The sequence below is a fragment of the Canis aureus genome, chromosome 19, assembly GCF_053574225.1.
Source record: "Canis aureus isolate CA01 chromosome 19, VMU_Caureus_v.1.0, whole genome shotgun sequence".
NCBI classification, from domain to species: domain Eukaryota; kingdom Metazoa; phylum Chordata; class Mammalia; order Carnivora; family Canidae; genus Canis; species Canis aureus.
In genome coordinates, this window is record NC_135629.1 from 53,575,954 (window position 1) to 53,592,006 (window position 16,053).

General features: G+C 63.9%; 1 protein-coding gene and 1 long non-coding RNA gene across 10 annotated transcripts; one reads left to right on the top strand and one right to left on the bottom strand.

The window, feature by feature from the left end:
* The first annotated feature begins 301 nt into the window (after positions 1–301).
* CAMSAP3 (calmodulin regulated spectrin associated protein family member 3) lies at positions 302–15,536 on the top strand. Of its 9 annotated transcripts, none has more exons than XM_077860098.1 (19): positions 302–471; positions 5,764–6,017; positions 6,899–7,021; positions 7,101–7,196; positions 7,376–7,408; positions 8,324–8,371; positions 8,622–8,760; positions 9,342–9,481; positions 9,566–9,659; positions 9,733–9,805; positions 9,954–10,027; positions 10,293–10,362; positions 10,510–11,914; positions 13,198–13,337; positions 13,420–13,727; positions 14,199–14,298; positions 14,587–14,699; positions 14,775–14,893; positions 14,983–15,536. In XM_077860098.1, the coding sequence occupies exons 1-19, from the start codon at positions 324–326 to the stop codon at positions 15,286–15,288; spliced, it is 3,783 nt and encodes a 1,260-aa protein (XP_077716224.1). In that variant the 5' UTR covers positions 302–323; the 3' UTR covers positions 15,289–15,536. The 9 variants fall into 9 exon arrangements, with proteins under 9 accessions (XP_077716224.1, XP_077716219.1, XP_077716222.1 ...); XM_077860093.1 differs by having other exon boundaries at positions 304–471; positions 10,459–11,914; XM_077860094.1 differs by having other exon boundaries at positions 306–471; positions 9,733–9,787; positions 10,459–11,914.
* LOC144290661 (uncharacterized) lies at positions 1,982–6,011 on the bottom strand. Its single transcript, XR_013358243.1, has 2 exons — positions 5,268–6,011; positions 1,982–3,841 (listed from the first exon to the last, which is right to left on the bottom strand). It is a non-coding gene; the product is annotated as an uncharacterized LOC144290661 (long non-coding RNA).
* Positions 15,537–16,053: the final 517 nt, after the last annotated feature.

Genomic DNA, 16,053 nt, shown 5'->3' on the forward strand with positions numbered 1-16,053 from the left:
CCCCCCCCGCAAACAGAGGGTCCCTGCCCGCCCCGGCGCACGCGCGCCCCCGCGCCCCTCCGCAGCCGCGCGCCGCCACCGCAGCCCGGGCCGCCCCACCCCGCGGCGGGGCCAGGCGGGGCCCGGGGGACCGGGTCGGGGTCTGGGCCGGGGGCGGGGCGCACCTGGGCTCCGCCCCGGGGCGGGGCCGACGCTGCGTCGCGAGCGCGAGCGGCCGCACCTGGCTCGGCGGCGGCGGCGGCGGCGGGCCCGGTCCGGGTGCGAGCGCGGCGCAGCCCAGCCCGAGCGAGCGCGGAGCGGGCGCCCGCAGCCCCGGCGCCGCCATGGTGGAGGCGGCGCCCCCCGGGCCCGGGCCGCTGCGGAGGACCTTCCTGGTGCCCGAGATCAAGTCGCTGGACCAGTACGATTTCTCGCGGGCCAAGGCGGCGGCCAGCCTGGCGTGGGTGCTGCGGGCCGCGTTCGGGGGCGCAGGTACGGGGCCGGGGGCGGCAGGTGCGGGGGGCGGGGCGGCGGAGGCCGGGGCCGTGGGAACAATAGCGCCGGCCGCCGGGGGGCCCCGGGCTCCGGCCCCGCCGCGCCGGGCCTCCGGGCTTCCTGCTCGGCCGGGGCGGCGGACTTTGCCCGCCCGGCTGCGGGAGCGCGGTGGGGGTGGGGCCGGCGGCCCCGATCGGCGCGGGGACCCCGGCGTCCGGGAGCCCAGGTGAGCGGGGCGGGGTCTCCGGGCGGGCCTGCGCGCCGTGCCCCCCTGCACACTCCCATCACGCCCCCGCGAGGACCGTGCCCCCCGCGCCGCCGCCGGGACCCACGCCCCGCGGCAGCCCTCCCTGCGCTGCGGGCGGCGGGGGCAGCTCCGGGAGCCCCGTCTTCCGCCTCCAGGGCCCGGGCAGCGGCTGGCAGCTGTGACTTATTACCCCCATTTTGCCTAGGAGAAGGGAATTGGCGTGTCCGAGATCGGCGGGGGTGGGGGCCCAGGTGGAGGGCCTTCTCCCGCTGGGGCAGAGCCTCCACTCGGCCGAGGCCCACATGGGGGAGGAAGTCAGGCCCCCCCAGGGGCAACGCTGCGGGTGGGTCCCCGGGGCTCCAGGGCCCGAGTGCGCCAAACCAGGGCCCTAGGGCCGACCGGCCACTCAGGCCAGAGCTGGGAGCCAGGCCTGTTACCGGGCAGCCAGGGTTAATTAAGGTCCGGGCCTTCCCGGGAGTCCTGGGGGGACGCCTTGCTCTCCCCCCGGCCTGTCCACTGGTCTTGGCACCAGCTGGGCACAGCCCATCCCCCCTTCAGTGGCCTTCCCAGATCAACCTGTTCTGGGTGTGGGGCTCGGGGACAGCTGCCCATCTCCTGGGTCCGCCCAAGCCTGTGTCTTTCTCCCAGCACCCTCCCGTGCAGGGCCCACTCTGAGGCCTGCCTTTCCCCCGAGGATCTGCTTGAGGAAGAAAGGAGGCTGGCAGGGAGAGACCCAGGTCTGCCCCAGCCTCTCACGGCCTGGGTTACGTGGCCCTAGAAGGCTTGACTTTGGGAATCAGAACTGGGTTTGAGTCCCAGCTCCACCAGGTTATGGACGAATTATCCCAGTTCTCTATAAAGCTTCTGTCCCCCCCACTCTCTTTTACAGAGGGGGGAACTTACCCATTTTGCAAATGACTGTGGGGCACCCACTAAGTGCCAGGGCAGGGCTTGGGTGATTGGGATCCCAGTACCCTCTTCACAGAGTTGCTGGAGGCAGACCTCAGATTTCTTCCCCTTGTGTCTGGCAGACAGTGCATTCTAAACGGCTGCTCGCTGTCACTGCTGCCGTGATCAGTAGCGGTATTTAAAATATATATTTTATTTATTTATTTATTTGAGATAGAATGAGAGAGAGAGAAAGGATGAGCATCAGGGAGGGGCAGAGGGAGAGAGAGAAGCAGACTCCCCATTGAGCAGGGAGCCCAATGCGGGGCTTGGTCCCAGGGCCCCAGAATTATGACCTGAGCTGAAGGCAGATACTTAACCAACTAAGCCACCCAGGTGCCCCAGTAGTGGCGTTTTTATTAAGAATATTAAGATTACCGTGGAGCAGAAATTACTGTCCCATTTCACAGAAAGGAAAGTGAGATCTCTTGGGATGCCCTGACTCACCCAGTTCTGTTCTCACTGAGCCAGCTCCCTGCACTGTCCAAGATCCTCCCTGAGGGTCAGGTGCAGTCCTCCTCCGACCCTCCTTCCCTAGACAGAGGGAGGGGCTGAGGAAGGTGGGACACCAGGCCCAGAGAAGGAAGTAGGGAACAGAGATCTACTTGATTCATGAACTCTGGGACTTTTTACCCATGCGGGTTGGGTGCCAGGCTGGTGCTGGGTGCTCAGGACAGAGAGGATGGGGGTGGAGTTGGGAGAGAGGGGGATGGGACATGAAACCGGATCATTGCTGCTTAGGGTGATAAGGTCTGTGTTGTAGAGGAGTCTGTTAGGGGCAGGAGGAGGAAATCCCTGAGCTCTGCCTGGGAGGGAAGGAGAAAGGAAGTCTCCCCAAAGGAGGGAGGGTTTGAACCTTGAGGGATGCTTTTAGGAGTTCGCCAGAGGGAGGAGACCGGCATGCAGAAAGGCCTGGGGGTTTGGGCCAGCGGGGAGTTCTCAGAGAAGACTGTGCAGGTCCCCGTGGTGGGGTGGTGGCTGAGGGAGGTGGGAGATGAGAGAGGCTGGTGGGACAGAGGAGGGCCTCTCAAGCTCTGTGTGTGTGTGTGTGTGTGTGTGTGTGTGTGGAGGGGGGAATCTGAGGGCTCTGGGGAGCCATGGAACATGTTTGAGGACTTGACAAAATGAGATCAGATATGCAGTTGCCCAAAGGGAAGGCAGTTCTGGTGGCCCGGAGGCACAGGCGTGAGGAGGCTGTGGGAATGCAGGCAGGTGGGCTCCGGGACTCTAACTCAGAGATAACAAAGGGTGCCATCTCTATGCAAGTTTGGGAAACACCGCACCAAAGTCCCTCATGCCAGAGCATCAGTGTGACCTCTGGGGAGACTGGGTTCATGTCAGCTGGGCCGTTTATTAGCTGTGTGATCCTGGGCAAGTTATCTCAGCTCTCTGGGCCTTGGTTTTCTCATTGGGACCGTGGGGCTAAGAGCAAGCGTCCTAAGGGTTACTCGAGCAAATGCATGCAAGGCGGCCGTGGTATAAGTACATGCTAGCTGTGTTGTAGAGCTGGGTGGTCCAGGGTGGTGGCCACATCCACATGTGGCTCATCTTTGTTGTGATGTGTTGTAAATGTAAGTGAACTACACCGTGGCCTGATATCTGAAGACTTGATATAAGAAAAAAAAAAAAAGTGAAATATCTCATCCATAAGGCTTTTATATTAATTACATGTTGAAATGATAGTATTAGATATGTATTGGGCTAAATATGTTACTAGGGTTCCTCGTTTCTACTTTTCTAATGGGGCTACTACAAAGTTTAATAAAACGACGTATGTGGGCCAAGCTGTATTTCTGTCAGACGGCACTACACTATGCTAGATGCCTAATAAACATTTTTAGTAGAGAGCGGTGGCTCTCAAGCGGGGGTGGGGTGGGGTGGGGTGGTTTGCCTCTTAGACCTTTGATAGTGTCTGGAGACATTTTTCATTGTCACTACTTAGAGGAGGGTGCTCCTGGCATATAGTGAGTAGAGACCAGCGACTCTGCTGCTCATCTTACAACGCCCTGGACAGCCTACCCCACTCCCCGCTGAACACAAAGAAGTATCCAGCTGCAATGCCAGTAGTGCCAGGTGTAGGCACACACACAGGTAGAGAGGAAGTGCTTGATGAGCATTAGCTATTGGTAGGCCTGGCTCACGTTTTTTTCATCTTGAAGGTCCTGACATGTCCTGCAGGAAAGAAATTTGTTTAATTTTGCCTGTGGGTGCAGGAAATGAGCTGGGGCTGGGGAGGTAGGGAGCAGGGCTTGGGTTGGGGAGATGCCAGGAGGTTGAAACCCAAGGACTTTAGGTGTTGGGGGAGGTGGACAGGAGGAGAGATGGTGATTTCTCCCTGCAATTTCTCTCACAGAGGGAAGGAACAGGTTTGGAGCAAGGTACTGAGCATCACGGGAGATGCCCAGAGGGCAGTGGGACACAAGGCCTGGGCTGCAGCAGGTGGCAGTGCTCAGATGGCCATGGGAGCCATCATGGGGTGGGGAGTACATATCCACTTACAGGGCTGCTCTGACCGAGCTGTCAGCAGCCTGGCATTGACCGGGCACGTGGGGAGGAGGCCTGGCTTGAGTGGTGGGACAGAGAAAAAGCTGGGAGATGCCGGGGGAGGAAGGTTTCCGGAATAAGGAGGTGCTGGGCAGAGCGCCCAGGCAAGATACGGCCCACAACTGTGCGTTGGAGGGCCGCTGCTGGCCTTGGGGAGGCTGGGAGCTGGGAGGGCAGGAGCCCGGATCAGGGAGGTTGGGATGGGGATCAGGTGGAAGGAAGGAAGCCTGGAGAATTCTCTTCTTTCAAGGAGCTGCCCTGAGGGGGCTAGAGTGGGTACAACTCTCCACAGGAGTGGAGCATGAAGAGGGAAGGTCAAGTGTGATTTTAGGAGGCGGAGGCCGGGGCAGGGAGGGACTGAAGGGGAAGATGCCTGGGTCCTTGTAGGTAAGGGCGGGGCGTCTCTGGGGAGCAGGGCTGTGACGACAGGCACCTGGGGAGGGTCTGGTAGGTCAGGCGCAAACATTTTTAAGCAGCAGAATCCTGCCTCCCGTTCTTTCAGACACACAGAACCCCAAAAGACAAAACTGTTCGGATTGGAATTAAGAGTCGGGGCCTCCCTGGAAGACCCCCACGAGGGCAGGCTTCCGGTGCTGGCCTCAATCACCTCCTCCCAGACCTCCCCAGAGAATCTTCCTAGTGGCTTATTCTGGTCTTTCTCCTCCCCACCCTTGGATCCTGCTTGGGGGCTCCCCCCCACCCTTCCCTCTGCATGGGGCTTCCTCGGACCTCCTCCTGCCCTGCCTGTCTCCTTCAGTGTTTTCAGGGGTTCCGTGGCCGCCTCTGCAAGGTGCTCTCACCTCTCTCCTAAGGCCCAGGCCCTCACAGTCAGCCTGTGCCGCCTCACCTGCTGCCCCTCCTGTACCCCCACCTTAGCCCTCTTTCCAGTCACACCTGATGGGGCCCGGACGCCTCCCTCTCGCTCCCCCTCCACTGCCTCCACCCTTCAGTCACCAGGTGGAGACCAGTCACCCCCTCTCCCCCCAGAATGTCTGCAGCCTTGCTACCTCCCCCTTCTGTCCCCTGCCAGCCAGCCTTCCACCCCACAGCTCACCCCACCCCACCCCAGCCTCCAAGCTGAGAGAGGGCGTAGAGTCTGCTAAAGGCCTGGCTTTGAATCCCAGTGTCGGCGTGGCCCAGCTGTGTGGCCTTAGGCAGGTTACTTTCCTTTTCTGTGCCTGTTTCTGGAGTTCCTGGTTGTGCCCTGGCTGCTGCTTCCCAGGCTTGTGGGGCGCCAGGGGAGATCGATTATGTGATCAAGTCATTGTTACCGTCCGAGGGTCTGCAAGGCCACCCACCTCCCGGCAAGCCGCTGCGCAGGTGGCCCCCACGCTGCCTCCTCTCCCGTCCCGGAGCCGCCCTCCCCCCGAGGCGCTGTGCTCTCCCACCTCTTGGCCTCGGCTGGTGCAGGCCCCTCCACCCCAGCCTCTTCCTCTGGCGAACTCCTGCACACCTGCGGGCCTCCGCCCAGGCCCCCTAGCCTCCGTCCCGGCGCCGACCTCCCCACGGGTGCGTGGGCCCTGACCCGCCATCACCCCCTCGCCCCACAGAGCATGTGCCCTCGGAGCTGTGGGAGCCCTTCTACACCGACCAGTACGCGCAGGAGCACGTGAAGCCCCCCGTGACGCGGCTGCTGCTCTCGGCCGAGCTCTACTGCCGGGCCTGGCGCCAGGCGCTGCCGCAGCTCGAGCCCCCCCCCAGCCCCTCTGCGCTGCTGGCCCTGCTGGCGAGGAGGGGCACAGTGCCCGCGCTGCCCGAGCGCCCTGTGCAGGAGGCGGACCTGAGGCACCAGCCTATCCTCATGGTAGGCCCCGCCCCGCCCACGGGCCTGGCTCCTCCCCAGAGGCTCCACCCACAGGCCTGGCTCCTCCCCCAGAGGCCCCGCCCACAGGCCTGGCTCCTCCCTCAAAGGCTCCACCCACAGGCCTGGCTCCTCCCCAGAGGTCCCACCCACAGGCCCATCTCCTCCCCAGTGTCTCCCCTCCAGGCCTGGCTCCTCCCCAGAGGCCCCGCCCACGGGCCTGGCTCCTCCCCAGAGGCTCCACCCACAGGGCTGGCTCCTCCCCCGAGGCCCCGCCCACAGGCCTGGCTCCTCCCCAGAGGCCCCACCCACGGGCCTGGCTCCTCCCCAGAGGCTCCACCCACAGACCTGGCTCCTCCCCAGAGGTCCCACCCACAGGCCCATCTCCTCCCCAGTGTCTCCCCTCCAGGCCTGGCTCCTCCCCAGAGGCCCTGCCCACGGGCTTGGCTCCTCCCCAGAGGCTCCACCCACAGGCCTGGCTCCTCCCCCAGAGGTCCCACCCACAGGCCCATCTCCTCCCCAGTGTCTCCCCTCCAGGCCCGGCTCCTCCCCAGAGGCCCCGCCCACCCGACCTGGCTCCTCCCAGAGGTCCCGCCCACCAGGTCTGGCTCCCCCCGAAGGCTCCGCCCACCCGGCCTGGCTTCTCCCCTGGCACTATCCTGGGCCCTTGACATGCTCTAATGGCCCGCCAGAAGTGGTTCTTCCAGCACCTTATCCTGGCTCCTTCCCTGAAGCCCCACCCACTAACCGTGGCCCATCCCAAGCCCCTCCTACTTCAGGCGCCCCGAGCCCCCATACCTTGAGGTTCTTCCTCTCCTCCCTCAGAGGTGAGGGGAGCCCCCGTCCCTCGCCCTGGCCTCACCCTTCAGCCCTTACCCCCACAGGGAGCCCACCTGGCTGTCATTGACGCCCTCATGGTTGCCTTCGCCTTCGAGTGGACAAAGACACTGCCCGGTCCTTTGGCCCTGGCCAGCTTGGAGCACAAGCTCCTTTTCTGGGTGGACACGGTAGGTGGGGTTAGGCTGGCAGGGGCTGGGGGCCAGGACCGCCCGGTGACCTGCGCACTGACCCCACCCTGCTCCCCAGACCATCCGGCGGCTGCAGGAGAAGACTGAGCAGGAAGCTGCCCAGAGAGCCTCTCCCGTGGCCCCTGCAGATGGGGTGGCCCCAGCACAGCCCTCGGTGAGGCTAGGGCGATGGCCGGATGGCCGGGCGCGAGGACAGTTGGAGGGCTGGGTGGGCAGGGAAGGGGTGCCGTGGAGGAGGCCATTCCTGCACTGGGGGGGCTGGAGGTGACTCTTTCTCTCTGCCCTCTCCCCCCGCCTCTCCTGCTGCTCCCCCCTCTGCCTCTCTGGCATCAGTGCCCCACACGCTGGTACTGGAAGCTGGTTCCTGTAAGTGGGGCTGTGTCTCCGCCCCGTCTGCCTGCCTTGCTCGTCGCTTTGTCGCTTTGTCTCTCTGTGTGTCCGTTCTGCCTGCCTGTCCGCTCCCTCTCCTACTTCTTCCCAGCTGTGAGCAGAAGACGAGGGACCCCCGCCCTGGGGGACAGAGAGAACCCCTCTGTAGTCCGAGGGAAGAGCTGAATCTGCTATTAACTCACAGGGCAGACCCCCCCTCACCCCCCAGTTACCTTTCTGGCAGTGAGTTATCAGGAGGGCAGAGCTCCCCGGCTCGTCCATCTCGGCTGAGCTGGAAGCTGAGCTGCTAACACTCCTGAAGGGAGGGCTCTAACCCATCGGATGCGTGGATCCTTACCCCAGTGGGCAGGGCACGTGGAGAAGACCCCTTTAGCCAAGAGGAAGATCCTCCAACCCAGAAGGTGGAAGTACCTTCCTAAGACCCCAGTTTCCCTAAGGACAAATCCCAGCTGTGGTGGTGACAGTGGTGGGAGAGGCTGTCCATCCCCGAAGCACGAGGAGAAAGTGACCCCTACAAGGGGGAGGCCTTGGGCTGGAGAGGGTCCCCGCCTTTGCTCACTCTGGGGCCTCCTTCTTTCCACTCTTGGGCCTGGGTTGGGGGCTCCTCTCCTTCTGCCTACCTGCTTCCTCTGCATCCCCTCCCCGAGCTGGGGCCTGGGTCTTTTGTGGGGTGTGGGGCGGGGAGATCCTCTGCATGGGAGGCTGCTCTGTGGGGTCCCTCCAGGCTGGGAGGAGCTGGGGTCCCCAAAGCCGGCCAGAGCGCAGTCAGAGCTGGATGGCCAGGGCTCACGACAGGGTCAGGGCTATCTCCCCCTCCCCTGGAGGTGTGCTTGGGGGCCCAGCAAGTCAGCACGCCTCCCGCCCCGCTGACGGCCGCTCCTCTCCCCCCAGCACGCAATTGCCTTCTGTTTGAAGGAGTCGGGGAGCAAACCCCCCATGGTAATGTATCCCCCGCCCCGGGGTCCCAGGAGTCCTGCCCCAGCCCTCGCTGCTGGCCTGGCTGCTCGCAGACACTTCCTTTGCCTCTTGCTGCTGCCCTTCCCCCGCTCCAGGCTGGCCCCACTCTGGCTCTGGGACCCCCAGCTTCACGCCCCCTCATGGCGGATACCCCAGGCCCCCCCACCCAGCCTGCATGACTGCTCACCCGGGGCCAGCCTGACCTCTGACCTAACTTGGCTCCTGCCCACAGATCCGATACCGCAAGGACCGAGCTGTGGCCCGACGCGCCCCCTGCTTTCCAACTGTGACCACCCTCCAGGATCTGGCAAGTGGGGCCGCGCTGGCTGCCACAATCCACTGCTATTGTCCCCAGCTCTTGCGACTCGAGGGTGAGTGGGTGCGGGTGGGCCACACTTGTCCTTGGGAGCTTGGCACCCAGGCATCTGCCCCAGAGTGGTGCAGGAATTGTGAGTGCATTTTCCAGAACTAGAAGGCCAGGGTGTGAACATTTCTCCCCCTGCCCCCCGCAAGTAGCTGTGTGACCTTGCACAAGTGTCTAAACTTCTCTGTACTTCGTATAATTCATTCCTGCTGCAAGTTTATAGAACTCCAGATCCTGTTTTAGGTGCTGGAGGTCCAGTGAGAACAGTATAGACTGCTCCTGACCTCAGGCAGCTCACATCCTAGTTGGGAGGGAAAGACACTAAGTGAATCCAGAAGAACATTCTGGATGTTAAATGCTCCGGTGGGGGCTGGGTGGTCGGGAAGAGCTTTCAGATTTGAGTTCCTGGGGGGACTAATTCTCCAGGTAGTTGGGAACAGATGCAAAGGCCTGAAGGAGCAGCTTGTCCTAGTACCGGTGTTGTGGAGGGCACCTAGCGTGAGGCCCGGCCTGTAGGAGGCCCTCGCTTCCCCGGGGCCCCGTCCTCCTTCCCATAGAGCTGGGGACCCAGGTCTCTTGTCCCCACAGAGGTGTGCCTCAAGGACCCCATGTCTGTGGCGGACAGCCTGTACAACCTCCAGCTGGTGCAGGATTTTTGTGCCTCCCGCCTTCCTCGCGGCTGCCCCCTGTCTCTGGAGGACCTGCTTTATGTCCCACCGCCCCTCAAGGTAAGGCCGTCCTGAGGCCTCGTGGGCTGAGGCCGGCGTCCCGAGCCACGGGTCCCAGCGGCTGACCCTGCCTTCTGCCTCCAGATCAACCTGGTGGTGCTGCTCGCCGAGATGTTCATGTGCTTTGAGGTGCTGAAACCTGATTTTGTACAGGCCAAGGACCTGCCTGACGGTCATGGTGAGGCCTGGCCCCTGGGTGCGGGGCGGGGTAGGGAGGCCGGGCCCTTGCTCACGTGCTCTCTCTGCTGCAGCGGCCTCCCCCCGGGCCTCGGAGGCCTCTCCCGCTCAGAACAGCAGTGGCTGCAGGTACAGTTTCCCTGTTGGGTGAGTCTCGGTGGCCGTGATGGGCCCTTCGTCCCGCTGGGCTCTGCGGCCGGGCTAGGGGAGGCTCTGTTCTCACTCCTGGGAGAGGTGAGCAGGTGCGGGCGGCAGGGCTGGGGGGGTCCCTCTGCTGACGCGCGTCTCTTGGCAGTTCTCCTGTCTTCAACTTCCGCCACCCACTCCTGTCACCCGGCGGCCCCCAGTCCCCACTCCGTGGATCCACAGGTGAGGGCAGGGGTACGGCTTGTCTCTGGAGAGACCCCTACCCAGACACGGCCTCAGCAGACATCATGTCTCCTCCTGATCCCTCCACTGGGTCTCCCTCTGGCACCTCAACGGCCCCACAGGGGGGACACTTGTTGACCCCCACAGTGACCCCCAGCTATCTGTCCACATAATGCCCCATCAGTGACACCTCTGACAGACCCCACCCAGGGACCCCAGTGACTCCATAGTGGCCACTGAGTGACCACTTGCCAACCCTCCCCAGGGTCCCTGAAGTCCTCCCCGTCCATGTCCCACATGGAGGCCCTCGGCAAGGCCTGGAACCGTCAGCTCAGGTGAGTGCATGTCCAGGGCCTGGCCGGTGGAGCAGGCTGGGCAGGGGTGGGGCTGGGGCTCGTCCCAGGGGCTGACCCCTCCCTCCTGCCGCCCAGCCGTCCGCTCTCCCAGGCAGTGTCGTTCAGCACCCCCTTTGGCCTGGACAGCGATGTGGATGTCGTCATGGGAGACCCCGTCCTGCTCCGCTCCGTCAGCTCAGACAGCTTGGGCCCCCCGCGCCCTGTGCCAGCCCGGACCCCCGTCCAGCCACCCCCGGAGCCTGGCGACCTGCCTACCATCGAGGAGGCCCTGCAGATCATCCACAGTGCCGAGCCCCGGCTGCTCCCAGATGGGGCTGCCGACGGCAGCTTCTACCTCCACTCCCCTGAGGGCTCCTCCAAACTGCCGCTGGCTTCCTCCTACCCACTCGAGGGCGCCTCGAAGCCACTGCCCGATGGGCCCACCAAAGTACCCACCTACGTGCCCCACCCCGAGGGCCCCTTGAAACCATCTCCCTGCCCGGCCGGGGAGGTGTCGAAACCGTTGGCCCTATCCGAGGGCTCCCCGAAGGCAGCAGCCTCGTCCCCTGCGGCCGGCAATTCCGAAGTGAAGATGACCAGCTTTGCAGAACGCAAGAAGCAGCTGGTGAAGGCTGAGGCCGAGGCAGGGTCCCCGGCGGCCACCCCCACAGCACCGGAGGCCCTGAGCTCAGAGATGAGCGAGCTGGGAGCCCGGCTGGAGGAGAAACGGCGGGCCATCGAGGCTCAGAAGCGACGGATCGAGGCCATCTTCGCCAAGCACCGCCAGCGACTGGGCAAGAGCGCTTTCCTGCAGGTGCAGCCACGGGAGGCCGGAGGGGAGGCAGAGGCCGAGCCGGGCCTGGTCCCCGGTGGGGAGCGGCCGGCGGGTGAGGGCCAGGGTGAGCCGTCCCCACGGCCCAAGGCAGTGACTTTCTCACCCGAACTGGGCCCGGTGCCCCCCGAGGGGCTGGGGGACTATAACCGGGCGGTCAGCAAGCTCAGCGCTGCACTGAGCTCCCTGCAGCGGGACATGCAGAGGCTCACGGACCAGCAGCAGCGGCTCCTGGCCCCGCCCGAAGCCCCCGGGCCCGCCCCGCCGCCCGCTGCCTGGGTCATCCCTGGTCCCACGGCGGGTCCCAAAGCCGCCTCTCCCAGCCCCGCTCGGCGAGCCCCAGCTGCCCGGCGCAGCCCCGGGCCCGGCCCCAGCCCAACGCCCCGAAGCCCGAAACACGCACGGCCGGCGGAGCTGCGGCTGGCGCCCCTGACCAGAGTGCTCACGCCTCCCCACGATGTAGACAGCCTCCCCCACCTGCGCAAGTTCTCGCCCAGCCAGGTGCCCGTGCAGACGCGCTCCTCTATCCTCCTGGCGGAGGGGTCACCTCCGGAGGAGCCTGTGGCCCGGCCCGGCCTCATCGAGATCCCCCTGGGCAGCCTGGAAGAGCCCACAGCCGAGGACGAGGGAGACGGGAGCCCCCCCGGTGCTGAGGACTCCTTAGAGGAAGAGGCATCTTCAGAGGGAGAGCCCCGGGCCGGGCTGGGCTTCTTCTACAAGGTGAGAGGCCCCGGAGTGGGTGGGGAAGGGCCTGGGGGAGCGGGGTCGCTGGTGGATAATCAGGAGGGTGATAGCTGGGTGGGGGTGGGCAGATGGATCGACTGATGGGTGGGTGGTGGGCAGAGGTACACAGGTGGGTGACAGATGGGGCAGGAGTGGGTGGACAGACAGGGCCGGGGTCTGCCGTGGCACCTCCTCCCTCATGTTCTCTCCTTCATACAACCTCCACCGCGGCCCTGCCAGTTCCCCATCCTACACCGCATAGCACCCCCAGCCCGGGCCAGTGGTGTCGCCTGGACGCTGGCAGTCATGTCCTGACTGGCCTCTACTATCCACCCCACCCCTCCATGCCTGGCCGTTTTCTTTCTTTTCTTTTCTTTTCTTTTCTTTTCTTTTCTTTTCTTTTCTTTTCTTTTCTTTTCTTTTCTCTTTTCTTTTCTTTTCTTTTCTTTTCTTTTCTTTTCTTTTCTTTTCTCTTTTTAAGAGTTTATTTATTCATGATAGAGAAAGAGGCAGAGACAGGCAGAGGGAGAAGCAGGCTCCATGCCAGGAGCTGGACGCAGGACTCGATCCTGGGACTCTAGGATCGCGCCCTGGGCCAAAGGTGGCGCTAAATTGCTGAGCCCCCCAGGGATCCCCTGCCTGGCCATTTTCAACTGAGGAGCTAGACATCTCTCTCTCTCTCTCTCTCTCTCTCACACACACACACACACACACACACTTAAACCTTTCTGTAGTCCCCCTTGTTCCAGATTGTGGAACAAAGTCCCCCTCCTGGCTCTGGGCTCTGCTCACCTCTCCCACCTGCCCTATCCCCTTCCCAGCTCCACACCCCAGCCACCCTGGCCCCTGCTGTTCCAGGCCCGCAAGGCTTGTTCTAGCCTCAGGGCTCTTGCACTTGCTGTCCCCTCAGCCTGGAATATCCTCTTCCCCTCCCAACCCTCCCCAGTGAAGCCCGAGTCATTCCCCCCCCCCCCGGGCTGCCTGCCGCCTCTTCCGAGAAGCCTCGCTTAGTGCCCCCGGGTGAGGACACGTCCCTCCCCGTGCTGCAGCAGGCAGCTACTTCTGCTCGGTTAGGTGGCCTTCCTCACTGGGTTAATTCAGCGCTTGGTGTGAACAGCACCCAGTCTGCCCAGGCACCCAGCATAGGGCTGTGCACAAAGCAGGAACCGACTAAGCGCCTTCGGACCAGTTACAAAAGTGAAAGGAGGGGTGGGTGGCAGGCGGGGTCGACAGAAGTACTAGGGGGAGGGACAGCCGCTGGACTCGGTGCCTGTCCCCAGGATGAAGACAAGCCCGAGGACGAGATGGCCCAAAAGCGGGCCAGCCTGCTGGAGCGGCAGCAGCGGCGGGCAGAGGAGGCACGGCGGCGGAAACAGTGGCAGGAGGCCGAGAAGGAGCAGCGGAGGGAAGAGGCCGCTCGGTGAGGCTGGGTGCTGCCTGGGACCCCTGCCACCAGTGAACCTGTGACCCACCTGACTGCTTGATTAACTCTTGACCTGCAGGCTGGCCCAGGAGGAGGTGACCTCAGGCCCCCCGGCCCCCCCAGCTCCCGTGGCCCCCTCAGCAACCCCAGCCCCTGCTGCCAGGGCCCCAGTGGAGGAAGAGGTGGGCCCCAGGCGGGGGGACTTCACTCGGCTTGAGTATGAACGCAGGGCCCAGCTGAAGCTGATGGATGACCTTGACAAAGTGCTGCGGCCGCGGGCTGCGGGGACCGGGGGGCCGGGCCGGGGCGGGCGGAGGGCCCCCCGGCCACGCTCTGGTTGCTGTGATGACTCGGCCCTGGCACGAAGCCCTGCCCGTGGCCTGCTGGGTAAGGACCCTGTAGGGCTGGGGCATCAGGGATGGTGCCTGCCCCACACCCCTTGTCCAGGGCTTATTGAGACCCCCCCATGAGGACATGGGGGTGATGGGGGCCTTGGGGGGATGGCCCATGCCTGGTGGACTTCCAAAAGGATATGGGGGCTACGGCGGGGTAAGGCGTGCTGGACAGAACCGGCCCAGAGTCCTCTCTAGGGCTTAAGGAATGTGAGGCCCTCTCAGGGCTGTTCAGGAACGAGAGCCTCCTGGGGTGGGGGTGGGGGGAGGGGCTTCCCCACAGCCGGCTGGGCACAGCCCTCTCCCCCGCGGGTCGGGGGAGATCCATCTCAATTGGAGTGTACAGGGTAAGGGTCTCGTGCGGGGCTGACCCCACATTCCCTCCACAGCCTGCGGGTGAGCATACCCCTACCCACCCCCCCAGCCCAGTGGAGGGTAGGGATGACCCCGTGCCCTCTTCTCCCAGGCTCCCGGCTCAGCAAAGTCTACTCTCAGTCCACCCTGTCACTATCGACTGTGGCCAACGAGGCCCCCCATAACCTTGGCGTGAAGAGGCCCACGTCTCGGTGAGTTTGGCGCGGGCAGGTGGGTGCCCTCTCGGTCCGTGTGTGTCTTCCACTGAAGCGGAGGAGAGGGCACAGTCCAGTGCATGTGTGCAAGGGGGGCTGTGGCCAGGCCTCAGGAACACGCCTGTGTGCCTGAGCGGGACCAGGTATCTTACGGCCAGAGTATATACACGGACGTGCACGTCTCCCACTGCAGGGTCCTGGGCCCATCTCTCCCTGGTCCCTCTGCCTCCGGGGAGGCTTCCCCTGCCAGTGACCGCCTCCCTGTCCTCTCCTGTCCCCCCACAGGGCTCCGTCCCCATCCGGCCTCATGTCCCCCAGCCGCCTGCCTGGCAGCCGTGAGCGCGACTGGGAGAACGGCAGCAACGCCTCGTCCCCGGCGTCGGTGCCTGAGTACACAGGTAAGCGGGGCCGGAGCTGGCGAGCCCCGGGCCGGCCTGTGCCCCGTGGGCCCCGCTGACCGCACTGCCCTCTAGGTCCGCGGCTGTACAAGGAGCCCAGCGCCAAGTCCAACAAGTTCATCATCCACAACGCCCTGTCTCACTGCTGCTTGGCGGGCAAGGTGAACGAACCGCAGAAGAACCGCATCCTTGAGGTGAGCCTGCGCCTGGGGCTGGGGGGCCAGCGGGTGGGCGGGGCAGGGGGTCCCTGCCGGCTGGCCAACCGCTTCCACCACCCAACCAGGAAATTGAGAAGAGCAAGGCCAACCACTTCCTGATCCTCTTCCGCGACTCGAGCTGCCAGTTCCGAGCCCTGTATACGCTGTCCGGGGAGACAGAGGAGCTGACGCGGCTGGCAGGCTACGGCCCGCGTACGGTCACGCCCGCCATGGTTGAGGGCATCTACAAGTACAACTCAGATCGCAAGCGCTTTACCCAGATCCCTGCCAAGACCATGTCCATGAGTGTAGACGCCTTCACCATCCAGGGCCACCTCTGGCAGAGCAAGAAGCCCACTACTCCCAAGAAGGGCAGCAGCACCCCCAAGTAGCCTCATCCCAGAGGTACACAGGGCGGGCCCCAGCCGTCGCCCTCCCGGAGGACAGCCTGGAGGACAATCAGTTGGTATTCCTGGGTCTCGTCTGTCCCCAACTTTGTCTGGGTAGGGCTGGAGTCCCTACCCCCTAACTTCTGTCCTGTCCTGCTGTGGGGGCTGAGCTGGGAGGTTCAGGGACTCAGGGCTCAGCTCAGTCTCCTGTCTGTCCTCCCCACCTTCTTGAATAAAATAATTTAGAAAGAGCTTGCGTGTGGCATCTCCCCAAGGCTGGCTGGGGCGCCCTGTGACATCTCTACCTGGGTTTTCCTTTCTCAGTGGCCCTGATGCGGTGCCTGCCAAGGCTCCTTGGCCGCCTCTTTCTGACCTCCCTCTGTGGCCTCACCACCCGCCCCTCACTCCACTTTCCTCCCAAGTGTGGATGTTACTGGCCTCGTGGTATTTTACTGTGGCCAAGTGCTAAGCTCGACCTTCTCTCCTTCCACTGCCTGCCTCCGTTTCTAGGCTTGGTTACCACCACTAGAGGATTCCCATGTTTCCCTCCTACGAGCTCTACATCCAAGGGTCTGGGCCCATCCTTGGCATGGCCGTGGACGGCTCAGATCGAGGAGCTCCGCCCTGAGCTCTGGCACAGAACCAGCTTCCCCCACCCCACCTCATACCTAATGGCCTCTTTGGTCTCACGCTTCTCTCCACCCCCATGACCCCCCCCACCCCAGGCCAAGGACCTGCCCCTCTCCCTCCCCTTCCCACCACAAGCCA